The sequence below is a fragment of the Suncus etruscus genome, chromosome 15, assembly GCF_024139225.1.
Source record: "Suncus etruscus isolate mSunEtr1 chromosome 15, mSunEtr1.pri.cur, whole genome shotgun sequence".
In the NCBI taxonomy this organism is placed as follows: Eukaryota; Metazoa; Chordata; class Mammalia; order Eulipotyphla; family Soricidae; genus Suncus; species Suncus etruscus.
The window spans coordinates 56,548,796-56,576,411 of NC_064862.1; the positions used below are offsets into that span (position 1 = coordinate 56,548,796).

Sequence of the window (27,616 nt, forward strand, 5' to 3'; positions counted from 1 at the left end):
CATACTGAGCAGTTCACAAAGAGAAGATAAAAAACATGGGGGGGGGGGTCGTCACTGTATAAGAAAATATTCAGCAAAAGTTATAGCCGTCAAAGAAAACACCCATAAAATGTTGAAGAGACATAAGTGTCCTTTTTATGCCTTTTAAAATAGTTGGGTGGGTGTTAAGGAAGCTTGTCTCTTAAGTAGCTCCAAGCAGTACTGGTTTCTCTTCATCAGTTTCTGTTTTCTAGAAAACCTGGCTATTGGCCATACATAGGTTATAAAATTGCAACTACATAGGATCAAAGAGATCTATGGTGGAGAGTAGGACACAGAGAGATAGTTCAGGAGGTAGGCACAGAGAGATAATTAGGGGGCGGGACACAGATAGTTTAGAGGAGTAGGACACAGAGATAGTACAGGGAGGTAAGGCACTTGCCTTGCAACCAGATTTGTTTGTTTTGGGATCCTGGCTCTGCACCTAGGAACCACTTCTGGTGGGCTTACAAGGACATGGGTATGGGATGTCATACCCAGGTTGTCTGTGTGCAAGGCAAAGGCTCTCCCTGTTGTGCTATCTTACCCCCACTTTTTTCACAAGACTGACTCCACTTTAATCCCAGGCACTGTGTACTGTCTCCTGAGAACCACTAGGGGTCACTCCTGAACACAGGGCCAGGAAAAAGTCTGAGCACTGCGAGGTATGGCTCAAACAAACACCCACTCTAAATCCCCCCAACCAAATGGTACCTCTAATCCAGGGTTGCTTTTCATTGGCTGCTTCGGCTCCCTGTCTGCCCTTCCTCCCTGACAGCCCTCCTCTCCTGGGAGATAATAAGCCCAGGAGATTGTTGGCCTGGCTTCCAGTTCTTGTGAGGGGACAAATGTCACTATCAGGCCATATTTCAGGGATCATTTTTGTAGGGGGACCCTCCAGAACCAGGGATGGAACCTGGGATTTCTGTAGACAAAGGCTGCTCCCTTGTTCTTTGCACTATCTCCCAGCCACATTTTAGGGACCCTCCTTTCCTTTTGACCCTGCCACTGGCCAAGCCTTTTTTGTGTTTGGGCCTTTTAATTAGATTGAATCAAGCAGGGAAGTCAGTGATGGGAAAGCACAGAGAATTGGAAGGTTAATAGTGAACTCAGGAAGTTTTGCTGTTTCTTTTTTTTTTTTTTGCAGGGTGTGTGTGTGGGGAGGTTTGGGCCACAACCTGCAATGCTCAGGGCTTTTTCCTGTCTCTGCTCTCAGGATCACTCCTGAAGGACCATATGGGGTGCCGAAGCTCAAAGCAGGGATGAGCCACATGCAAGACAGGCACCTTCACACCCTGTACAATCTCTCCAGCCCTGTTTCTCCTCTGTTTGGAGGGGACCATCTTGGCAGTGCTCAACGCTTACTCCTGGCTTTGTGCTCAAGGATTATGCCTGGCTCTATGTTCAGGGATTTTGCCTGTCAGTGCTCAGGGGCCCCTATGGGATGTTTAGCTAGTGCCTTCCCCACTGTACCATTGCTCTGCCCTTGGTTCTCATCTTTGCAGCAGTGCATGGGGGTCCCCCTCTGAGATGAGAATGACTGCAGAAAAGCTGCCAGCCTGAACTGATGCTGGAAATTCACTCTGGAGGCCTGGGGCTCCTCTCTTTAACAGGGCAGCCTTAATATGAATTTATTCTGCTGTTACTCTTCTCATTTATACCCCTTTAGAGGACAGGGCAGTAGCTCAGAGGGCAATAATTAAGGGCTTTATATTGAACGTGGTAGAGCTCATGCTTGCCCATGAATTATTTGGTAAGAAGAGGCCTAGGAAGTTTCCAGCCTTCAGGCAGTAGTAAAGCGTTTTGAAAGGAACAGAGACGTTCCTTCTAGCATGGAGATGGATGAGGCATCCCTGTGCCAACACCCCACAGGTGAGTTGCCGCTGGGGCCAAATAGCTTGCCTGTGCAGTCACAGGGCCCCGGATTACACCAGGGTAGCTCAGACCTTCAGATGAAGAGTCTGTATACATAGACAATCCCCAGTATATGTGGTTCAGAAAGCTGTTCATTTGCAGGAATTGATCAGCTTTTTTTTTTTTTTTTTATCTTTCTTTGTTTGAAGCTCAGGAGTTATGCTTGACTATGTACTTGGGAATTATTCCTGGTGGTGCTTAGGGAACAAATGGGGATAGATCCCAGGTTAGCCTCATGCAAAGCCGTTTGAGCTCTCTTCCCAGCCCTAGGAATTGAATTGTTGCTTTCTTTTTCTTTTTTAAACCCAATTTAGGATTTTTTAATTTCTTTTTGGTGGGAGGGCATCCTCTCCCGGTGCTGCTCAGGGCTTACTCCTATCTCTGTGCTCAGGGATGACATTAGGCAGGCTCTGAGGACCATATTGGGTGCTGGGGTTCAAATTGAAGAATGCCACATGTAAGACAAACATTCTGCCCTCTGTGCTATTGCTCTGGCCTCTCCAGATTTCTTCATCAAGTCTCTTCCTGTCCATGTTTCCCCTCGGCCTCTCAGTATCATATGGGTTCATCTTACTGGCTTTAAAAAATCCCAGTAGTGCCATCTCTGTGCTTGTCCTTCCTCCAGTCCTGAGCAGCTTCACAGCTCTGATTTTCTCCTCTCAACTGCTCCTTGCCTCTTGTCATGAAAATAGATGCTCCAAGGAACTGCTAACTAGCCCCTAATCACACAACTGCCAATGAACTTATTCAAATGGGCCTTAAACAGTCACACAATTCACTATTGGGGTCATTCAAGTTATATCTTGAAGCAGTGTTTCTATTGGCTGCTCTACAGCATTGCTGATCTGTTCTGCCCTTCAGATGCTGACTTGTAGGTTTTTCTTCTCTTGCTTTCCTGAATTTGGTTTCTGTGCTGTAGCCCCAGCAGCACCTGGGACAGAGTAGGAGCCCATAAATATTTGTTAGATGAAGGAGCACACATTGTATTTTGAGGGCAGTATCCCCTGGTTCTCTCTAGCTACTCCTGACTCAGTTCTGGGTTCTCCTTGGAGCTGCTGGGTGGTATGCTGTAGAGTGTGAATTTTCCTTTGTGATAGGGTAGCTGTGAAGGTATGTTGGATCCCCCTTGAAATTGAAGCTGAGTGAGGAACAAATCTTGGAATCAGAAGGGCACCCAAACCAGGGAATATACAGAACAGGGCCAGAAGCCAGGCAACAGGAAGAGTCATTGCTGGCTCACAGCAGGCCAGACAGTGTTCCAAGTATTATACTCCTAGGAACTCACTTCCCTCTCCAGGATTCAGAGCAGTCCTTGGATGTGGGCGCACATCCTTTATTCTCTTATAGACGAGTGTGGTGTGTGAAGCCCTGAGATTGACCTACCAACTCACGCACGACTGGACGTGCCTGGGGTCACCTGTCTCCTGAGCCTAGGAGTTTGATCAATAGACTAGCCAGCGGTCTCAAACTCAATTTACCTGGGGGCCACAGGAGGCAAAGTCGGGGTGATCCTTGAGTGCAAAGTTAGTAGTAAGCCTTGAACATTGGGGGGTGTGACCCAAACAACTAAAACAAAACAAAACAAAAAAAGATTCCTCTAGGGCAGGGCCACAAAATGTTGTACAGAGGGCCGCAAACAGCCCACGGGCTGTGAGTTTGAGACTCCTGGTCACTAGACTTTTGGTCTGGCTAAGGACTAGCAGGAAGCAAAGGCTAGGAATAGTAGGAAAGAGAATACTGGAAGTAGTTTAGAACAGGCATGGAAAGCATAAGACAGTCTGGGTCAGCTGTCCAGGCTAGAGATCTCATGGTTATGCACACAACATGTATGTGTATATCTTGCTGTGCACACAGATGAGATAGTTGAATGAAATTTTGCATCAAAAGATGTGAAGGGAGAGGAAGAGGGAAATACATGTTCAAGAGAAAACACATACTTCTCCAGAGTGGAAGAAAAAGCAGGCAAAGAGACATAAAGACAAGCAAGGGAGAACAAGCCCAGGTAATTTTGTAGTATATGCTAGTAGGATAGAGCTGGCGCTGGGATCAGGCTGACTGAATCCCAATCAGACCAAACAAACTAGCAAGTTTTATAATTTTAACTTTCATTGGTTAATAATAGCCTTATAATACATAGATACACACATTGTATCCTTTAAAATATGACTCTTGGGCTGAAGAGATAGTATGGAGGTAAGGCGTTTGCCTTACATGCAGAAGGACAGCGGTTCAAATCCCAGCATCCAATATGGTCCCCTGAGCCTGCAGGGGGCGATTTCTGACCGCAGAGCTAGGAGTAGACCCTGAGCGCTGCCAGGTGTGATCCCAAAACCAAATAAAATAAAATACAATATGACTCTTGGGTTGGAGTGATAGCACAGTAGTAGGGCATTTGCCTTGCATGTGGTCGACTCAGGATGGACCGCAGTTCAAGCCCCAGCATCCCATATGGTCCCCCAAGCCTGCAAGGAGTGATTTCTGAGTGCAGAGCCATGAGTAATCCCTGAGTGTGGCCCAAAAAACAAAAACAAACAAATAAATAAAATATGACTCAAGAGCTGTGGAGATGATGCAGTAGTCTGGAGCACATGCCTTACATACCAGAAGTCTGAGTTTCATCTTAGGCTTCCCTGAGCATTACTGGGATTCACTCCCGAGCACTGAGCCTGGAATAGCACCACTAAGTTTGGTCCCAAACCAAAATAAATTTGTTAACTTAAATGCGACTTCAACTCTAAGGAATTTCATTAAGATCCTCTCTTTTTCATCATTTGGTATTTAATCAGATATTGAAATCATTCAAATGCTTGGAATAAAACTTAACTTCCTTAATTAAAAGCAGATATTTCTCTCTTTTTTTTTTTTTTTTGGAGAGAGGATCACACTTGTCAACACTCAGGGGTTACTCTTGGTTCTTTACTCAGAAATTGCTCCTGGCAGGCTCGGGGAACCATATGGGATGCCAGAATCCGAACCACCATCCTGCGTGCAAAGCAAATGCCCTACCTCCATGTTATCTCTCGGGCCCCGGATAGTTCTCTTATTTTTTGATTTTTTTGGAGGTAGTCACAGTTGAGAGGCAAACCCTAAATATAAGATTTGGGGGAAGTATCTCAGCTTTAGGATTGTATGAGACCCTGCAGGTGGAAAACTGCCAGCGGTGGAGAACTGGGAATTGCTTGATTAGTTCCTAAATGGCTGACTGCAGCATGCTGGTTTTGTATGAGGAAACATGGGTTATATAACAGTGTGACTGCGTACCCTTGAATTGTCCTCTGAAAATGTTTGTGAGGGGAAGCAAGTGACGTAACTCAATAGTAGAGCATCACTTGCTTTGCAGGTGTAAGGCCCAGGGTTCAGTCTTTGGTACCATAAAAAACAAACAGAACCTAACCAAAATGGTTGTGATAGTATTTTTTATGTCAGGAATATTTTTACCTATGTAAACAAAATTTCCCAATTAAAGATGAATTTGAGGCCAGTGCAGTGGTGCAAGTGGTAAGGCGTCTGCCTTGCACGCACTAGCCCAGGACAGACTGCGGTTCAATCCCCCCTTCCCTCGGCATCCCACATGGTCCTTCAAGCCAAGAGTGATTGATTTTAGGAGTAACCCCTGAGTGTCACTGGGTGTGGCCCCCCCCAAAAAAGATGAATTTGAAAACCTCACCACTCACTTTAAGGGAAGCAGATTGATGAAATTGCCCAGCTATCACTGCAGTCTTGTTCGGGACAGTTCTGTCACCCCCGAAAACTCATCAGTGACCAATCTTGCATTATCTCCTGATTTTCTACCCTCCTATAGACAGCTGCTAGTTCTAGGTTTTTGTTTTTGTTTTTTTGTTTTGTTTTGGTTTGGTTTGGTTTTTGGGTCACACCCAGTAGTGCTCAGGGGTTTCTCCTGGCTCTGTGCTCAGAAGTTGCTACTGGCAGGCACGGGTGATCATATGGGATGCTGGGATTTGAACTACTATTTGTTCAAATTAGCTGCGTGCAAGGCAAACGTCCTACTCCTGTGCTGTATTTCTGGCCCCTGCTAGTTCTATTTTTGAATAGAGTTACCTTTATGGGACATCTATAAAAATAGATGCAAAGAAAAAAAAAAGAAATAGATGCAAAGAACAACATATCTCTTGCATTTGTCATCTTGTAATAGGGTTTGGCCATCTGGGGTTTGGTCTATGTTATGTCATGTATAGTTGCATCCTATTTTTTGCTGAGCATTGTCATCATAGAAAACATCAAGTGATCAGACCACATTTTTTTTTTGTTTTTTGGGCCACACCCATTTGATGCTCAGGGGTTATTCCTGGCTAAGTGCTTAGAAATTGCCCCTGGCTTGGGGGGACCATATGGGACGCCGGGGGATCGAACCCCGGTCCTTCCTTGTCTAGTGCTTGTAAGGCAGACACCTTACCTCTAGCACCACCTTGCCGGCCCTAGGCCACATTTTATTGAGAGACTGTTTCCACTTTGGGGCTAGAGGAACTTGGAATGCTGTGAACAGTTGTATATAAGTCTTGGTGCAGATATAAGTTTTCATGTCTCTTGGACAGAACTATAGGAAGCTGAGCTAACTGGCCTTTTAACCTGATCTTGCTGTGTCTGATTATCATGGCACTTGAAGTAGTTCCAGTTTCATACTTGGGGACCTAACCCTAGATATGAAATATGGCTGAGGAAGGGCTGTTTTATTAACAAGCAGCCACCCATAGTGGTCTCCCTCAAAGTGTATGTATGAGCCAGTGGAGATTAATGACAGTCATTTGACGAGTCCTTCTTACCTGCGGGAATTAGTTCACCTGTGGTTTTGTTTGATCCTCACAGGAAGGACCCTGTGAGGATTTATTGTCCACATTTGGTGGATAAAGAAACTGAGATCCAAGACATGCCCAAATTCACTTGGCTGCTAAGAGGAAGAACCAGGGTTGAGCATCAGTGCCTCCTGAGTCCTCCCCACATACACTAAGCTGCTGTTGCTGCTGCTGGTGTTGAAAAGTTCCTCTGAGACTCTTGGAATTTCTATTTTATCTGACCTGTAAACCATGCTAGAAAACCTGGCTATAAGTTGATAGTCCTGCTTCTTTTTCTCTTTTGTTTGGTTTGGTTTTTGGGCCACACTCGGCGGTGCTCAGGGGTTACTCCTGGCTGTCTGCTCAGAAATAGCTCCTGGCAGGCACGGGGGACCATATGGGACACCGGGATTCGAACCAACCACCTTTGGTCCTGGATCGGCTGCTTGCAAGGCAAACGCCGCTGTGCTATTTCTCCGGGCCCTCTTTTTCTCTTTTAACAAACACAGCATTGATCATTTCGTCCCCAGTCCCCACTCCTGCTTGGCTAGGATTTGCTTGTGTCTAAAACTTTGTCATTCTCAAAAGAGGAGGCTTTCAAAGGCAAGTCAACAAGCTCTGACCTGAGGGTGACCCCCTGGTTCTTTTACAAAATAAAGGACAGAGGTGTTGGGACTGGGTTTTTCTTCCCTGGTCTGAGACTCTGTCCTCTTGCTTTTGGTGGGAGCATGGCTTTGTGCCAGCTGGCTGTGTTAAAAGAGGGAGGCAGGCACATTTGGCTATAAATTGCCGTGGTCAGTTAGTATACATTGTTAAATCTGTTCTTTTTACTGCATAAGAAGGGATTTCATAAACAAAACAACTGTTTCACACCTTGTTCTGCAAGTTAGCAGTTTGGACTGGGCTCAGCTGGGTGGTTGTTCTGGCCTTTAACAAATTGGTTCATGGGCTACTGAGTGCTGGCTGGTCTGGGAAGTTTAGTCAGGATGGATCATATCTGTTTCACTTGAAGTCTCCTCCTCAGCCAGGTGCCCCCTGGAATGTTTCCACAGCAGCAGGACAGGTTGTATAAGGATTCTAGTGAGTCTCCTCAAGGTCCCACCAGCCTGAGGCTTGGAACTGGTACAGTGCTACTCTTGCTAAACTGTAACATCCAGAGCACATTTTTTTGTTGTTGTTTTGGATCATACTTGGAGCAACTCGTGTTACTCCTGGATCTACACTCAGAAATTGCTCCTGGCAGGCTTTGGGACCATATGGGATGCTAGGATTCGAATCACTGTCCATCGTGGATCTGCTGCATGCAAGACAAACACCCTACCGCTGTGCTCTCTCTGGCCCCTGCCAGAAAGATATCTTGAAGCACTTAAATTCAAGGTATGAGGAAACAGACCTCATCTCTTGATGGGGAGAGTTGTGAAGTCTTTCATGGATCCCAGGCAGCAGTGGACTACTATCTCCACTGGTTGGAAAGGGGTCTCAAACTCAATTTACCTGGGGGCCACAGGTGGCAAAGTCGGGGTGATCCTTGAGTGCAATGTCAGTAGTAAGCCTGAACATTGGGGGGTGTGACCCAAACAACTAAAACAAAACAAAACAAAAAGATTCCTCTAGGGCAGGGCCACAAAATGTTGTATGGAGGGCCGTGAGTTTGAGACCCCTGGTTAGATGGATTTGACCATAGAAGGCAGGTTAGACAAAATTCTTCCTCCAGCCTCCTAACTTTGGGAACTGGCTAGTATATAGTCTCTTTCTCGCCTTCTTTGGGTCCTCAGGAAAGATTCTCAAGAGGATTGAACCAGGTAATACAAGGTGCCTGCTTTGGAATCCAAATAGGTTCAGCTTCTTACTCTTCCACTTTCTAGGAAGTGATGCAAGGACTTTATAGCCTTTCTGCTTTGCTTCTAATCAGAAAAATAGAAAGAATTAAAGCAGAAACCCAATAATGTGTGGTGGTTGTGAGGATTACTGAGTTAAGTAAAATTTGAAAGAGTTGCTGGCATTGTAGAAAGCACTCAGTTTATTTGAATTGTGCAAATACATTTGAAATTTATACCTAAAAAACAATGATTCTGTGAAAGGCTCGAATATCCCCCAAAGCCTCTAGAGATACCAGTTTCTTGGAGAAATGAAACGTGGGTTTCTAGTGACTGCTCTTCAGTCAGTATGTTTGAGGATGGACTCACCTCATGCTTCTTCTTTGTGTGTGTGTGTGTGTGTTTGGGCCACACCCGGTGACACTCAGAGGTTACTCTCGGCTATGTGCTTCGAAATCACTCCTGGCTTGGGAGACCATATGGGATGCTGGGGGATTGAACCACGGTCTGTCCTAGGTTAGTGCATGCAAGGCAGATGCCCTACCTCATGTGCCACCACTCCGGCCCCTCACCTCATCCTTCTAAGAATAGTTGTGCTTAAAAAAATATATGGTGTGTCAGGGTCGGTGAGGTGGCGCTAGAGGTAAGGTGTCTGCCTTGCAAGCGCTAGTCAAGGAAGGACCGCGGTTCGATCCCCTGGTGTCCCATATAGTCCCCCCAAGCTAGGGGCAATTTCTGAGTGCTTAGCCAGGAATAACCCCTGAGCATCAAATGGGTATGGCCCTAAAAACCAAAAAAAAAAAAAGAAAGAAAGAAAGAAAAGAAAAAAATATATGGTGTGTCATAAAGAAAGACCTTGGGGTTCAACAATGAACATGTCTGGATCCTTTAGTTGGTCTCATGACAATATGCTTCAACATTGGAGATACCCTGTATCTCTTAGGCCAAGGGAATTTTTCTTTCTAATTTCTCCAATACTTACTGTGCCTATGCAACAACAACAACAACAACAACAACACCTTGCCACACCAGCCAACCCCCTTTTATCTTTTTATTTTTTTCTTCTTTTAAGTTTATATTCTTCTTTTAAATTTATAGACAGGGGCTCCCGCCTGTTTTTTTTTTTTTTAAACCATAGAACATGATCATCTTGTTCTGCTCAATATTTCTAGATCTTCCTACAAATTGAGAAAAAAAAAGTTGATGGTACCAGGGGCAAAGCAGTTTCATAAGCATTGAGTGGAAATAAAAAATGATCAGACCTAAATACCCAATCCAAAATCAATGGCAATAGAATCAAGAGACCCAAACTACAACAAGCTATATACAAAGGGAACTGTTACACTAGAAGTCCAGGGGGCTAAAAAAAAAAAGCAAGTTTTAAAAATAAAAATAAAAATTGGTGTGGGAGTTGGAGTAATGGTACAATTGGTAAGGTCCCTGTCTTTCATGCAGCAGCTCGTGTTCCCTCCCCAGCGCCCCATATGGTCCCATAAGCTCAACCAGGAATGTAAAACCAGGAGTAAGCACTGAGTACTGTTGCCCGAAAACAAACAAACAAACAAACAAACAAACAAAAAACCCATGAAATATAAAAGTGCTGTAGAAATAGTGTTGAGAGCAAGGGAAGGAGTGGTAGTTTTACATATGTGAGGCCCTTTTGTTTTTTTTTTTTTTGAGGGCGGGGGGACATCCAGTGATGGTTAAGGGGTTATTCTGGCTATGTGCTCAGAAATCACTCCTGGCTGAGGGACCATATGGGATGCCGGTGGGCGGGGGGGGGGGGGAATTGAACAAATTGGTGTTATGGTCAGAGCCACAGTCCAAGCATCCCATATGGTTCTCCAAGTCTGCCAGGACTCCTTCCTCAGGAGCTCTGGATGTGACTCAAAAGCAAACAAACAAAAAAGCTGGCCGGAGAGATAGCATAGAGGTATGCCTTGCATGCAGAAGGACGATGGTTCGAATCCCGGCATCCCATATGGCTCCCTGAGCCTCTGGGAGTGATTTCTGAGCATAGAGCCAGGAGTAACCCCTGAGCACTGCTGGGTGCGACCCAAAAACCAAATAAAAAAAGAAAAAGAAAAAGACACTTTACCCACCACTCCCATGGTCCCATGGACCTGTCTTCTTTTTTCTTTTTTCTTTTTCTTTTGGTTTTGGGGTCACACCCGACAGCACTCAGGGGTCACTCCTGGCTCTGTGCTCAGAAATTTCTCCTGGCAGACTTGGGGGACCATATGGGATGCTGGGATTTGAACCACCATCTGTTTGTCCTGGATTGCCCAAGTGCAAGACAAATGCCCTACCGCTGTGCTCTCTCTCTAGCCCTCAAGTATCTTCTTACCTATCTTGAGCTGGAGTCCCCCTGAAGATGAGTCCATAATGTCATTCTGCTTCATTGCTTCATCTCTTGCTTCTTACTCAGGCTATCTTCCCATCCCACCCTCTCCTGGGACATAGCCTGGGCCTCAAAAGGCTCCTGAGGTACAGAGAAAGAGAAGGTGTCTCCTGGAGTTTCTCCAACAGGAGCTCAGGGTGTGTTTCAGCTAGAGGAAGGCAGAGGGAGGGGCCCTGAAGGCATTTATCTGGCATACTGCTGACCTGGGTTTGATCCCTGGCATGCCATATGGTCCCTAGTGGCCCCGAGAGTGCAGAGCCAACCTCGGAGCATCACTGGGTATGCCTAAAAAACCAAAAAAGGGGGGGGGGCAGAGGGGCTCATGTCAGCTTCTTAGCTGGGGCTCATGTCAGCTTCTTAGCTGGAATTCTTTCTGTTCTTTAATTAAATAAAAATTTAAAAAATAATTAAGGGAGACAGTAGGTAGAAGTTTCTGGGGTAAGAAAAGACTTCGGGATGGGTTTGATATGGAGCTCAAAGTCTGCTTGAGTACTTGGTTCTCTTCTGCCTCTCTGTGTTCAGAGGTCATTCCTGGTAGTGCTGGGGGACTATATAAGGTGCCGGGAATAGAACCCGCATCAGCTACGTGCAAGACAAACATTCTATAGGTTGTGATTTCACTCTAGCCCCAAGCACCACTAGAGGTAAGCTCACTTCCCCTGTCTCTCTTGTTCCCATATAACCCAGTGCAGGTTCATGTCTTCTGTATTTCCTAGCGTTTGGCCCTGGGCTTGGCAGAGGGCCAGCACTCAGTGGATGTCCCTGAGCAGTCGAGGCTAGACAACACACCTTGCTTCACTTGGACAGAAATCAGGAGTGTCGGCAGGGCTGGTGGCAGTTGGAAATAACCCTTATCTCAGCTTTGGATGTGGATTGTGGCAGTCTGGATAGAGGAGATAAGCTTTTCTGTTATTTTCTACTGAGCCACAGAAAAATTCCCCTCCGGGCTGTTGGTTGCTCATCAAATTCCATTAGGGGGCAGAGCATTGTCAACACAGTTTGGTATCAGGAAACTATTTGTAACTCTTGATAAATCCTTTGATGATGTCATGACAGGAAAATTTGCTACTCTAATTCAGTAAAACAAACGCCTACTTTACTTTCTTTTCTTTTCTTTTTTTTTTTTTTAAGAAACAGTCCTTCCTCATCTTGTAGCTATTTATTAGAGCTGTTTTTAACTATTTGAATATTTTTTAAGGAACATAAGGACTCCAGAGTCAGAGAAATAACTTCACCTGGGGTCTCCCCAAGGCCTGAGCTCCCAGTATAGCTAAAGTGTGGCCCAAAAACTTCCCAGGTATTTTTGGGGACACACCCAGTGCTCAGGAGTGCTTACTCCTGGCTCTGTGCTCAGGGTCACTCCTGGTGGGGCTGAGGAACCATTTAGGATGCTGAGGACTGAACTAGGGTCAGCCTGTACAAGGCAAGTACTCTATCTGCTATACTGTTGCTGGGGGAAGGGGGCTCAGCAGTGTTTAAATATTTATGACCCTCTCTGGTCAGTGATGAGGAAAAAAAGTCCATTTCCTGGCCTTGGACCAGTAGGAAACTCAAAACCCCATCAGTTTTTGTTAGTGAAGAATGTCTAAAGTGTGGAAAGTAGGGCCCACAGAAAAGGCGGATTTTGACCTTGCTCCTTTTCTTCAGAGACTCTTAGAAATGACTTTGGGGGGCCAGAGCAGTGGGCAAGTGGTAGGGTGTCTGCTTTGCATGCGCTAGCCTAAGATGGACTGCAGTTTGATCACCCAGTGCCCCATATGGTCCCCTAAGCCAGGAGTGATTTCTGAGCGCATAGCCAGGAGTAGTAACCCCTGAGAGTCACCGGGTTTGGCCCCAAAACAAAACAAAACAAAAATGACCTTGGGGCCAGTGCTGGCTGCCTTGGTCAATATGTTGTTACAAGTACTTGCCCATTTTTGATTGCTTGTTTCATATCCAACAATGCTCAGGAGCTACTCTTGTCTCTGCACTCAGAAATGACTCCTATTAGTGCTCAGAGGACTCTATGGGATGCCAGAGATGGAACCTGGGTCAGCCTCCTGCAAGACAAATGCCCTCCCGGCTGTACTGTCACTCCAGTCCCACAAGTGCCTATTTTTGACATCTTTCAGATGCTGATTTGGGGATGGTGGTGGTTTGGATTACAATCCACAATGGTCAGAACTTAAACTCCTGGCATTTTGCTCGGAGATTATTCCTGATGAGTCTTAGGGGACCAAATGCAGTGCTGGGGATTGAACTGGAGTAGGCTGCTTGTAAAAAGCTCATTTGTTTTCTCCAGTAGAATTCTAAGACTGCTTGCTTTGGCAGCACATATACTAAAATCGGAACAATACAGAGAAGATTAGCATGGCCCCTGTGAAGGATGACATGCAAATTCGTGAAGCGTTCCATATTTAAAAAAAAAAGAATTTTAAGACCATGATGTGGGGTAGGCAGCAGGGAGGGGAATGAACCCCCGAAGAAGTTTGCTGAGAGAAGTAGTTTGAAGTCTGGTTAAAGCCCTGCTTAGGGGGCTGGAGAGATAGTACAGTGGGGAGGGTATTTACCTTGTATGTGGCTAACTCTGGCATCCCAAAGGGTCTCCTGAGTGATTCACTCCCAAAAGAATGATTCCTGAGTGCAGAGCTAGGAATAAGCCCAGAGCATCATCAGGTGTGGTCCAAACCTCCCAGTAAAAGTCCTGCTCTATGCTTTCTGTGGGTCAGCCTTAGCCATATCTGCCTGACTGAGAGGCAGGACTGGGGCTATGGCTGGGGTCTGGAGGTTCCTTATGAAGACATGTCTGGCACAGACATCGTGGCTTCCATGCCACAGCCTTTACTTGCAGCCTTGAGTTTCTGCCATGGCTACAAAGGACAGAGACAGGACTCAGAGGCTGCCACTCCAAGCAATAATCTGGAGCTATGTGGTCCCCCTGGCAGAGGGGGGAAACACCCCAATCAGTGTGCCTGGCTTGGGAAGCTGAAAGGCTCCATGGCTAGAAAGACAGGCAGCCTGGAAGGGGAAGAAATGGAGAACATCAGAGTGAGGGGGACTCAGTTTCCAGAGAGCGAGCGTGGAGAACAACATGTTGTTCCATCTCTCTCTCTTCTTAGGCCCCACTCTTTCAGAGTCTTGCACTGGGCTGGTTTCCCCTACGACTTCCTCCCTGATTGCGCCCCTCACTGCGGTTTTTCACCAGCAATCCCGTCTCTCTTTTGGGTCCCTGGCAGATAAATTTTTAAGTCAAACAACAGCCAAACAATGTCCACACTGTTTGGCGCTTCTGAGTATGCACGGCACGTCCCCACTCGCTCAGTACAGTGGCAAAAGCAATTTCTCCTATTTTATTTCTTTGCATCAAAGCGATTACATCTGTCTGTGTGACCTTTATGCAGCAGGCCATTTGGCTATTTTCAACGTCTCTTTAATAGAGTAAGTCAAGCTACATTCCCTTGGTTGAAGGGATCTTGACCACCACACGAACGAATGAACAAACACACAGTAAATGCCAAGGGAACAAAGTGCCTTTTGTAGGGGCCAGAGAAAGACACTGCCAGCCTTCAATCGCTGGATTGTTTCAATTAGCATATGGCAATCCGTGCTAGATACATATTTGCATTGTTGTACAAGTATTTTCTTATTTTGGTGAGAGACAGTTCCAAGGGAAAGAGAGACCGCTCTGTCTGGAGACTGCCTTAGAAGACCCTGGTCTTGCAAGAGCGAGATTTTATTTCTTCCCCGGGGCAGTGAATTCCATTCTTTTTTTTTTTTTTTTTTTTTTTTTTTTTTTTTTTTTTTGGTTTTTGGGTCACACCCGGTGGTGCTCAGGGGTTACTCCTGGCTGGCTGCTCAGAAACAGCTCCTGGCAGGCACGGGGGACCATATGGGACACCGGGATTCGAACCAACCACCTTTGGCCCTGGATCGGCTGCTTGCAAGGCAAACGCCGCTGTGCTATCTCTCCGGGCCCTGAATTCCATTCTTTTATGTACAAGGTCATCAAAAACTATCAACCATCTTCCACAACGCGTAAACAATCTCCTGCAACACCCACACAACATGCATGCATGCTTTTTTGATTAACTGCGCCAGTACAGTTTTTTTCGGGGAATAGCTGAAACAATCCTTTTCTTTTTTAGTGACAAATCTATTTGGCCACAATCTTTCCGAATATATGTGAACTTATATAGCTCTTTCCAAGTAAAAGAGGTGGGGGAGGGACAGCCTTTTCATAAAGCTAATGAGAGGAAGGCAAAGGGAAGTGATGCAGAATTGAATAGACATTTCTACTTGGAAATTTCAAGAGTTCTTGGACGGTTTGTCCTTGCTTTGATGCCAGAGTGTTGAATGGTTGAATCCATTCATTCTTCCTGGAATCACCTGTTTGGCTTAGGCACCCAAACATGGCTTAGGGGTGGTGTTTGGGTGAGGACAAGAACAGAATGGAAGAGAGAGGGCCTGGGATAAGGGGATTCACTCACAGATCAGAGTGAATATGGTCAGCCCCACTTAAGGAAGTATGAAGCACTGGCAGCAGCCAGCAATTGGGAGCAAAGAAATAGTGCTACAAGTTGTGAACAGCCCCACGAAAACCGGTTGAATCCACTAAAGAAATATATAGGGATGATCCACACAGGGGATCCAATGATTGCCCCTGAGAGAGATGCTTGATTTCAGCAGAGCTGGATCCAGGGTCTAGCATGAGGTCACAAGGAATTGGCCATTGATGGTCTTCCTGTCTCTAGGGCCCACGGTGGCTCATTCTTTTCTTTTTTTGGCTTTTGGGCCACAACCGGTGACGCTCAGGGGCTACTCTTGGCTATGCACTCAGAAATTGCTCCTGTCTTGAGGGACCATATGGGACGCTGGGGGAATGAACCGTGGTCCACCTAGGCTAGTGCCAGCAAGGCAGATGCCTTACCGTTTTCACTACTGCTCCAGCCCCACGGTGGCTCATTCTTATTGGAGTCATTCTGGCCTCTGAGGGTAGCTGGACTTTAGCCAATTGAGATGAACTGATACATATTTTTTGGGTTTTGTTTTGGGATGATACCTGGCAGTGTTCATGGCTTTTTCCCTGGCTCTGCACTCAGGAATCACCCCTGGCTTTGCTCAGAGGACCAGAAGGGATGCTGAAGGTCAAAACCTGGGTTGGCTACATGCCAGGCAAGTGCCTCTCTGATGTACTATCGCATCAGCCCTGGTGTTGTCTTATTTCCAACAAATGCTTTTTCAGGTACTGAGGGTTGGTACCTCAACATATTACTTTGGAGGAAAGGATGTGACTCATATAGCATCCTGCCCTTCTCTGTTCTTTGTCTTGGATCTTCTGCCTGTGCCTTCCATGGGCTCCCCCAGCTTGAGACTGAAGGAAACTAGTTAATGTGTACCCTAAATTTAGCCTCTTGACACCCAGAACCAGGTGGAAGGCGTAGAGGCCTGAAGGGGCCCAGAAGTTGAGGATTTTTTGCATATTCTGTATTGCCTGAATTCTCAAGGAGCAAATCTTTAAATATCAGGGTGTGTAATCTCTGTGACCTTCAGAGGAGAGCAGTAACATCTTCCAGTTCCCAGAATAAACTCTTGAAGGGGCCAGTGGGTCTGATTGGATCACAGAGGATCCTCAGTGGATCTCAGAGACAGGATAATGGGCGCTGCACCCCAGTGCTTTCCCAGCATAACTGTCCCCACCTTTGTATTCAGGACTCTCCCTTGTGATAAGTGCTCTTGTCACCCAGGAACTGTGTTCAGTTGCATGTAGCAAAAACAGCAGTAGTCAACCCAAATGAAGCCCTCTCTGACTGGAGCCAAACTGGGGCATAGGCACCAGGAAGTTATTAGAGGCCCAGCTTCTCTCTCACCCTTTATCCTGCCAGCCTCGGCACATGGCCGTGGCCTTATGGCTTCACAGCAAGGCTCCACATCTAGGCCCACATCTGCTCCAGATTGAAAGAAGATTGAAAGGAAGTTTGAGAAAGCAGGGGGTGCAGAACCATTTCCAAAGTTTATGAGACATGCCAGTTCTGTCTCACCTGGCAGATGGAAGCTGGTGGTAGTCAGTTGTTTGTGTAGGAGACTGGGAAATGGTTTTTCCTGGGCTGGGTGCCAACTGGTTCCTGTTAATAAGGAGGAAGGGGAGAGACGGAAGGGCAGTTGGCAAAGTCAGTGACTGCCCAGGTGGCCATGTGCTTGACGTCCACATTGGTCTGTGGCACCCAGCTCTGAGGTCGTGTTCTGTAAATTTAGAGTGGACCTGGGGAGTTACTGAGCTGAGCTAATCACTGGAAACCAAGGTCTGATCAATAAACTCTTTGGGAGACAATTCTCAAAGCATACAGTCATCCCCTGCATGGTGTGCTCTGTCATTCTCATGGTCAACATCTGTGCCTGTGAACAAAGGTCAAAACACAGCACTGCTTGGTAGGGAAGAAAAAGAGCAACCCCCATGCACTGGTGGGATGCACAGAATATAATCTCGCAAGAATGAGATAGAGAACTGCTCATTAAGAACTGTCTTGGATGGAGCAAGAGTCTAATACATTGGGCATTTACCTTGCATGTGTCAACCAGGCTCGATATCCAGCATCCCATTAGTCCCCTGCGCACAGACAGGAATGATTCCTGAGTGTAGTGCCAGGAGTAACCCCTGAATGACACCAGGTGTGCCCCATTCCCCAAGAAAAGAGAAAAATGTGGTCTACATATACAATAGAATATATTGTTCAGGGGCTGGAGAGATAGCACAGCAGTAGGGTGTTTGCCTTGCACGCAGCCGATGTAGGACGGACCGTGGTTCGAATCCCAGCATCCCATATGGTTCTTCGTGCCTATCAGGAGTGATTTCTGAGCTCAGAGTGAGGAGAAACCTCTGAGTGCCGCTGGGTATGACCCAATCCTACCCCCCAAAAAAGAATATTGTTCAACTACAAGAAAAGGAAAAATATTGCCCTTTCTAATTGTTGTTTTTGGGGCTACACCAACAATGTGTGGGTATGCCCAGTATATGGAATGCTGGAAATCAAACCTGGATCAGTCACTCAAAAATCACTGTACTGGGGCCGGGCGGTGGCGCTGGAGGTAAGGTGCCTACCTTGCCTGCGCTAGCCTAGGACGGACCGCGGTTCGATCCCCCGGCGTCCCATATGGTCCCCCAAGAAGCCAGGAGCAACTTCTGAGCGCATAGCCAGGAGTAACCCCTGAGCGTCACAGGGTGTGGCCCAAAAACAAACAAACAAAAAAATCACTGTACTATGCACTGTACTACTGCTCTAACTCCCCTAAACCCCCAAGTCCTGCCTTTTGTTACAACATAGGTGGAACTTTGAAGAGTAAGGGTTAATAATTAAGTCAGAGGGAGGCCAGACAGATACTAAATGATCTCTCTTGTATGTGGGATATAAAAAATATTGCAAGGGCCCGGAGAGATAGCACAGCGGCGTTTGCCTTGCAAGCAGCCAATCCAGGACCAAAGATGGTTGGTTCGAATCCCGGTGTCCCATATGGTCCCCCGTGCCTGCCAGGAGCTATTTCTGAGCAGATAGCCAGGAGTAACCCCTGAGCAACGCTGGGTGTGGCCCAAAAACCAAAAAAAAAAAAAAATATATTGCAAGGGAATAATCTTCAATGAAAACAAACCTTAAACTGAGGTTCCTGAAGTGTGTGCTGAGGTCAGGTTGTGGGCTGAGTGGAATGAAGAGTCCTTTAAATTATAGTGGAAGAGTCTTGGCACTTTGATAATACGCCTGTATTGGAGCATTGGACTCCCAAACATACAGCTAATATGCTCATAAACCAATGTTAGCTCAAAATCAGAAATGTATCCAGAAGATCATGTACTTTTTTTTAATTTTTTGGCTACACCCAGTGACACTCAGGGGTTACGCCTGGCTATGCACTTAGAAATCACTTCTGGCTTGGAGGACCATATGGGACACCGGGAATTGAACCATCGTTCGTCCTGGATTAGCTGCATGCAAGGCAAACGCCCAGCTGCTGTGCTATCGCTCCGGATCATGCATGCACTTTTTGCAAAGTTGACTTGAGAAATAGTCTTTAGAATTCTTTGCCTGGCAATAGTTCTTGTTTGTTGTGCCCTTAGGAATCTTTAAAAGACTCAGCCATATCTCATCTAACTCAATTAATTAGACTCTTTCTCTGTGTCCTACTTAGACTTGTGGGCAAAGACTTCAATTTAATTCTCTTTCTCCCTTTAGAGGAAAAAGACGAAATTCATTGCCTGTGATTATCTGACCCAGTGGTTATACAAGTAAGTTCTTTTTTTTTTACATCAGTATTCAGTAACCCTGAGATTCTGTAGTGTTAATTTGCAAACAGAGTCACAGCTGTTGACTGAAATTCTTGCTTCTTGTTTTCTTGTCCATCAAATGCATGGCCAGTCAAAATCCAAAGAGGGCTGAAGAGGCTTTCCTGGAATTCTTCTCCATCCCATTTGTGGAGCAGTGGCTGAAGGATCAGTGAGTACCATTTAGACTTCTGAATTATACATTCCCAAAAACAAGACTGTTGAGAATGATTCTTTCTGAACAAAGAACATGGCCTCATGTCATCCATGCGTACTTCTGGTTAGTTATATTTTGCGACCCGTGTCCGTTGTTGTTTGCCACACTCACATCTGCTCAGGGCTTACATCTAACTCTGTTCAGGGATCACTCCTCATGTTGCTCAGGGGACCATATGGAGTTCTGGGGATGGAATCCAGGTTGGTCACATGTAAGGCAAATGCTCTACAATTGTACTCTTGCTTTGGCCCCCAGATTTGCTTATTTTCAGTATCAGATCCACTTGGAATTAAGAATGATTTCAGAAATGAAATAGAAAATAAAAATATCAGGGCCCGAAGAGATAGCACAGCGGTGTTTGCCTTGCAAGCAGCCGATCCAGGACCAAAGGTGGTTGGTTCGAATCCCAGTGTCCCATATGGTCCCCCGTGCCTGCCAGGAGCTATTTCTGAGCAGATAGCCAGGAGTAACCCCTGAGCAACACCGGGTGTGGCCCAAAAACAAAAACAAAAACAAAAAAAAGAAAATAAAAATATCAGCTGGGGGGACAGAAAAATGACTCTTGAGAGAGCATGGGCCTCACACATGAGGCCCTGGGTTGTATATCTGACACCACACACATATATTCACACACATGCACACATATGCATACATATATACACATCATCACACATACATATACATATAAACACAATTTACTAATTCATTTCTCTATTCTGCCCCCAAGTCATTATGTAACAGGAATTATGGCTATATTTTTATAAACATCAATTCTTATTTATATTTGTGAATTCTTTCTTCTTTTTTTTTTTTTTTTTTTTTTTTTGGTTTTTCGGGCCATACCCGTTTGATGCTCAAGGGTTACTCCTGGATAAGGGCTCAGAAATTGCCCCTGGCTTGGGGGGACCATATGGGAGGCCGGGGGATTGAACCGCGGTCCTTCCTTGGTTAGCACTTGCAAGGCAGACACCTTACCTCTAGCGCTACCTCGCCGGCCCATATATTTGTGAATTCTACCTATAAACTATTAGAAAAGTTCATGTTGAAATTCTGGCCTTTATTTATTTATTTATTTTGATTTTTGGGTCACACCCAGCAGTGCTCAGGGGTTATTCCTGGCTCTATGGTAAGAAATCGCTCCTGGCAGGCTCAGGGGACCATATGAGATGCTGGGATTTTTTTTTTTTTTTTTTTTTTTTTGTGGTTTTTGGGTCACACCCGGCAGTACTCAGGGGTTATTTCTGGCTCCAGGCTCAGAAATCGCTCCTGGCAGACACGGGGGACCATATGGGACACCGGGATTTGAACCGATGACCTCCTGCATGAAAGGCAAACGCCTTACCTCCATGCTATATCTCCGGGCCCGAGATGCTGGGATTTGAACCACCAACCTTCTGCATGCGAGACAAACATCTTACCTCCATGCTATCTCTCTGGCCCCATCTGGCCATTATTCTTAAGTCTTCTCCCAGAAGTAATCAGTATGGTTTTCCTGGAGTCTAACTGCTCTTTAATTATGTAAATTAGAATATATCCTATGAAGTAGTAGTAGACTTTCCTATTGTTCTTGGGGGTGCTCAGGGATTATAAAATAAAATACATGAGTTGTGAGATCATCCCATGCACCATATCTCTAACCCCCTGGCAGAGGGGTTGAAAAAGGAGGGTGGCAGTGAAAGATGAATAAACCAAGCCAGTCAGGAGCCAGTCTACACCTCATGGTGTTGTCTCTCATCTCCAAGTGCCAAGCCTAAACTGACTTTTCTTTATTATTCCAAAACCAAATCCACCAGGACAGGACAGGACAGAATGATCCAGGTGGGCTTTTACTTATCAAAAGAGAGATTTAACAGAAAGAGAAAGATGGGGGAATGCTTTTATTTTGGGTTGATAGTTGGGTGTTGGGTTATAACTAAAACAAAGTTTATCCCTTTTTTTTTTTTCCGGCCACACCCGGTGATGCTCAGGGGTTACTCCTGGTTCTGCACTCAGAAATTGCTCCGGGCTTGGGGGACCATATGAGACACCAGGAGATCGAACCGAGGTCCGTCCTAGGCTAGTGTGAGCAAGACAGATGCCTTACAGCCTGTGCCACCTCTCCGGCCCCTACCCCTAGTTTTTTGTATGTTTGTTTACAACTTAGTTTCACCCAAAACAAAGATTATCTTATATGTAACCTAGGCGGGCAAGGCTCAGGATAGCTGCCTGACCTTGGAGTGGTCTCTATACTCAATAAAAATGGTAGTTCTGGGGCCGGCACGATAGCACAATGGTAGGACATTTGCCTTGTACGCAGCTGACCCAAGACAGACCTGGGTTCAATCCCTGGTGTCCCATATGATCCCCCAAGCCAGGAGCAATTTCTGAATGCATACCCAGGAGTAACCACTGAGCATCACCGGGTTTGCCCCTCCCCACCAAAAAAAAAAAAGTGTTTCACCCTCAGCCTGGTTTGAATTATTTCTTGTGTGACCCTGATTCAGACTTGTTCACTTGTGCTTGGAGATACGGCATGGCTTGTGGGGTGATTTTACAGTTGGGTGTCATCTTTTTTTTTTTTTTTTTTTTTTTGGTTTTTGGGCCACTACTGGTGATGCTCAGGGGTTACTCCTGGCTATGAGCTCAGAAATTGCTCCTGGCTTGGGGGACTATGTGGGATGCCAGGAGATCGAACTGCGGTTTGTCCTGGGCTAGCATGCGCAAGGTAGAAGTCTTATGCCCTGCTTCACCGCTCTAGCCCCAGTTGGGTGTCATCTTACAAGGGATTACTCCTGGATTTATGCTTAGAGATCATTTCTGACAGGGCTGGGGACTTCTGTGTGGTACTGGGGTTCAAGCCCAGCCCTGCATTGATTCATCGCTCACATCCTAGTTGTCTGATTTTTGGTTCTATACCAAGCTGGTGCTACTTGGGACCATATGCAGTACCAGGGATTGAATAGTACTATACAAGGGAAATGCATTGATCCCTGTACGGTCTCTTCAGCTCCACTAGTAGTAAAGGTTTATGGAAATCATTTTCTGTTAATGTCAGCAGTGACACTGATGAGGACAACTTATCTTTATTAAGTGCTTGCTTCATTTTCTCAGCAATTAACATCAATATGGCTGCACTGTCCCAGCTTTCTTTGGTAGATGCAGAGATGTATGTTCTTCTGTTGCTATGTTGATGCAACAACATCTCATTCATGCATTTTGAGGCTTCCTAATAATGACCCATAATTGATTAATTCACACAAGTAGCTTGTGCGCTAAATTCCACCGTAGGTGCTGAGATAAAGCAGTAAACAGAGTAGCACCCAAATCCCAGCCATGGTGGAGCTTATAGTCTAAGGAGGTGGCTGATTTGTTAAAGCAAGAAAGTTAGAGCTCTGGGTGGGAATGAGGGGAGCTCAAGCGTTATATAGGTATTGAGGGGGCCTAGTTCTTTGTAGGGTGGTTGGAAAGATCTCTGTTGGAGGGAGGTATTTAAGTTGTGCTCAACTATTTCAAGCCAAAGGTGGAAAAAAAGAGACTCTACTTAGAGAAATTAAAATACGTTTAATCTCTTCTTTGAGAATGTTTTCACACCATCCCTCTGCAGGAACAAAGTCAGGAAGCCAAGGCCCCAGGGAATCCAGTGAGACATGCCTGATCCTATAAGAAACACAATAAGGGGCTGGTGAGGTGGCGCTAGAGGTAAGGTGTCTGCCTTGCAAGCGCTAGCCAAGGAAGGACTGCGGTTTGATTCCCCCCCCCCCCCCCCGTGTCCCATATGGTCCCCCCCCAAGCCAGGGGCAATTTCTGAGTGCTTAGCCAGGAGTAACCCCTGAGCATCAAACGGGTGTGCCCCCCCCAAAAAAAATGAAACACAATAAAAGATCAATTAGCCTGGAAATTGAATAGACCCCTGGTGACTTTCTCAATCTGGAAAAATAAAAATACAACAGTTATTCTCAGTTCCATTTATTTATTTATCTATTTATTTATTTATTGGTTTTGGGGCCTGGTGATGGTCAGGGGTTACTCAGAAATCACTCCTAGCTCAGGAGACCATATGGGATGCCGGGGATGGAACCTAGGTCTGTTCTGGGTCAGCCGCGTGCAAGGCAAATGTCTTACCGCTGTGCTATCACTCCAGCCCCATTTTCTTTTATTTTTTAATTTAATTAAAAAATATATTTTGTGATTATTGGAACACACCTGGTGATGCTCTGGGCTCTACACTCAGGGATCACTCCTGGCAGTGCTCAGGGGATCCTATGAGATGCCCAGAATTGAATCCAGGTAGGCCGTGTGCAAGCCAGATTCCTTCTTATTATTGCTCTGTCCCCTCTCTGTTCTTTTTTTTTTTTGTTTTGGTTTTTGGTTTTTGGTTTTTGGGCCACACCCAGCGATGCTCAGGGGTTACTCCTGGCTGTCTGCTCAGAAATAGCTCCTGGCAGGCACAGGGGACCATATGGGACACCGGGATTCAAACCAACCACCTTTGGTCCTGAATCGGCTGCTTGCAAGGCAAACACCGCTGTGCTATCTCTCCGGGCCCGCCCTCTCTGTTCTTTTTAAACATTGAGTCTAGCCATGTATCGAGAACAATCTCAGAAAACCTTGTTTTTTATTCTGCTTCTAAACCTGGGCTGTATTTGGTCCACTCTGAAAGCAGAGTGCTTCTCGTTGATTGGCCATCAGGGATTCATTTATAATAAAATATTTCATGTCTCTATGACCAATATGATAATGATAATGATAAATGATAAAGTTTATGATAATGTGCTCTAAACTACTACTTTGTCTTGAAACCTAAACATTTTTTTTTTTTGCTGCCAATACTGGTCTCTGAAAAAAAACTTTAAACATAAAATCTTTTTTGGGGGTGGATTTTGGTTTTTGGGGTCACGCCCAGTGGGAAGGCAAATGCCCTACCGCTGTGCTGTCTCTCTGGCCCCTAAACATAAAGTTTTTTGTTTTTGGCTTATATATTTGGTTTTTGGGTCACATCACACCCAGCAGCGCTCAGGAGTTACTCCTGGCTCTGCTCTCAGAAATCGCTCTGGCAGGCTCGGGGGCCATATGGGATGCCAGGATTTGAACCACCATCCATCCTAGGTTGGCTGCGTGCAAGGCAAATGCCTTACTACTGTGCTATCTCTTCAGCCCCAATATAAAGTTTTAAAGAAGTTTTTAAAAAGAACTTCTGAGGCTGGAAAGCTAATGCTAAGAGTAAGGTACTTGTCTTGCTTGGATGTGGCTAACCTGCCTTACTTACCAGCACTGCATGATCCCAGAACCACACCAGGGATCAATCCTGAGCACAGAGCTAGGAGCAAGTACCAAGCATCATGAGGTATATGCCCCCCCACCTCCCCTGCAAAATAATAAAAATAAAAAAAAAATAGAAAGCTTCTCTAAAAAAGCATTGTGTTTGGTTCTGAGCCGTTCATTGTTGAGATATGTTCATGTAAAATAGTTGCTAACTTATGCTGCTGCTCCCAGGCTTTCTTGGGAAGCATCAGTGTCTGACTTCTCAGTTGAAATCTTGAGAACATGGAGCTCCCACCCACATTAACATTTTCTGCCTTCTTTCCCTTTCCAAGCAATGCCCAAATGTACCATCAAAAAAGAAATGAGATGGGGCTGGAGAGATAGCATGGAGGTAAGGTGTTTGCCTTGCATCCAGAAGGATGGTGGTTCGAATCCCGGCATCCCGTATGGTCCCCTGTGCCTGTTAGGAACTATTTCTGAGCGTAGAGCCAGGAATAACCCCTGAGTGCTGCCAGGTGTGACCAAAACAAAAAAAAAGAAATGAGACTCACAGAATCCTGTGCAGTATGCTCGCCCCATCACCTAGAGAAAGCAGTGCACAGAGCAGGGAGCTCCTGGGAGGGTAGAGGGGAATGAAGGATGGCCCTGGGGCCCGGAGTGACATTACAGCGGGAAGGCATTTGCCTTGCATGCAGAAAACTTGAATTTGATCCTCAGCATCCCAGATGGTTCCCTGAGCACTGCCAGGAGTGAATCCTGAGTGCAAAGTCAGGAGTATGTTCTGAGCACAGAGCCAGGAATGATCCTTAAGCTCAGAGGCAGGAGTATGCCCTGAGCATAGAACCAGGAGTGAGCCCTGAGCAGAGCCAGGAGATGCCCAAAACTCAAAACCAAACAAAAAAGCAAAATAGCGTGATAACATTGAATGCTGCCTCATCTTAGTTACGATCCCCCAAGGACCTCCCCTCCTCCTTTTCTTTGTTTCCACTGTGGAGTCTGTGGTTCACCCCAGCCTTGGGCAGAGCTCAGCCTGCTCGTCCTCCCCCATGGCCTCATCCCTGACACTCTCCATTGTCCTGCCAGCTCCATCCCAGCTCCTCCCACCCAGACCTGGGTCTCCCTCTTATTGCACAGTGTCGTTGAGTCTCTGCTCCTTGGTGCTTCTCATTTTGGGACCCAGGCAGGAGGATGCATCCGTCCTTCAGTGTTGGGGCAAAGCCAGCAGAGCAGTGACTGAGCCATATAGTAGTGACTGTAACATCTGTGTAGGGCATGGACCAGGAAAAACTACAAGGCAAGAGGCAAAGGATCGGGACTAACAGCTCTGACAGGGAAGGATCATTTTGGGGAACATTTCTTTTCTTGTTGGGAGTGTCAGGCCACACTTGGGACGATGCTCAAGGCTCACCTTTAGCCCTAGGCTCAGGGGTCATTCTTGGCAGTATTTGGAAGGATCTTTTTACGATGCCTGGGTCGGCAGATGCAAGACAGGTGCATTAATCCCTGTACTATCTCTCCAGTCCTTCAACTCGTGGGAACAGTTCTGTCAGCGACTGTATGCTCTATTTAAATCTTTAGAGGTATTTTCCCCCCACCTTTCAGTAGTGCTGTGTGACATCTTATCTCCCGGCTGTTCCCCTAGTTATGAATCAGCAAAATCTCCTTTGTACTCTACTGGCTTGATACAGCCAGCCCATCAGAAGCAAAGAAAGTATTTGTTATCATATTAAGAACAGGAGTGGATTTGCCTTTCACTTTGACAATAACCAGATTGCCCTGAAAAATTAGTCGAATTCATTTGTGGAAAAAAAAAAATGCCCCCAGCTCAGCTGTAAGGACAAGCATGTTCTGTGGTTGATCTCGTCCCCTGTCCCATGGGACAAGGCTCATAAAAAGCGTCAGTCAAGTGGAGACCTTCAAGGACACAAAGATTGTTCTCGAAGAGAAAAGAAAAGGTGGCTTTGGGTGAAATGTCTTTTCAGCTAAGTTCTCCCCTTGCACAAATTAAAAAAAAAAAAAAAGGAGGAAAATGAATCCAGGATACTCTCATGTCAGGAAAAGGAATCTGTGAGCAAACAAGAGTAACACAGAGCCATTTGAGGACAGGTGCCCTCAGGGAGGGGGTGGTTGTTTGTACCTGAGAAACAACCCAGACCCGGGCTTGTCTGCAGTGGTGGCCTTCAAGAGGCTGGTGCACAACGGAAGATTCATCTTCTCACTCTGCTGAAGGGAAAGTCTGCACAGATCCTCTGCTGTCTGTTTCTGTCTATCTATCTGTCTGTCTGCCTGTCTGTCTGTCTGTCTGTCTGTATGTCTCACTATTTTCAGAGATCCTCAGAGTCCCTGGAGGGTCATGAGCTCTCTTGCTCTTTCTCTGAGCATTTGTCTTCTCTCCAGAATAGGAGGAAAGTGAGGTTCTGAGCAGGCCCTGCTGGAATGCTTCACTCCCTCCTCCAAGGCTGTAGTGGGGCTACTGGTACCTCTTTTGAGCACAGAGACTGTCTTTTCTCCCTCCGGGGGCTTTAAGGGGTCCCCTGGAGAAGGTGCTCAGGGAGCCCATGAAGGGCACAAGGAGACATCTTGGTTCCAATCTTGGTGCTGCTGTTTATTTGTCCCTTGCTGCCATAGCTTCCTGTGACTGCCTGAAAAGGCCCACAGAACTGATGGCTGGAAAATGGATTTTTCTTACGATTCTGGAGGTTCAAAGTCCCAGAATCACTTTTCCCTGGGATCATGTTAAAGTGTTGGGTGACTGGTTTCTCCTGAAGATCAAGGGGAACATTTTTTAATATAATTTTTATTTTAATTATAGTGGCTTACATATCATTCACAGTAATATTCCAGGTACATATTTACATTGAATCAGGGGAATTTCCATCACTGAATTGTCCTCCCACATCTGCTCCCATCCTGCCTTCCATATGCTCCACT

At 45.9% G+C, this 27,616-nt stretch overlaps 1 protein-coding gene and 1 non-coding gene across 3 annotated transcripts in view; both read left to right on the forward strand.

Moving 5' to 3' along the window:
* The window catches only part of IQCK (IQ motif containing K), a 95,237-nt gene that overhangs the window by 20,079 nt on the left and 47,542 nt on the right, over window positions 1–27,616 (forward strand). For both annotated transcript variants that reach the window (XM_049789211.1, XM_049789212.1), the window contains exons 5-6: window positions 19,139–19,191; window positions 19,322–19,399. In XM_049789211.1, coding sequence (XP_049645168.1) covers window positions 19,139–19,191; window positions 19,322–19,399 — 131 coding nt within the window. The remainder of the gene's footprint in view (window positions 1–19,138; window positions 19,192–19,321; window positions 19,400–27,616) is intronic.
* Window positions 13,239–13,340, forward strand: LOC126031748 (U6 spliceosomal RNA). The gene has a single exon (XR_007503578.1). It is a non-coding gene; the product is annotated as a U6 spliceosomal RNA (small nuclear RNA).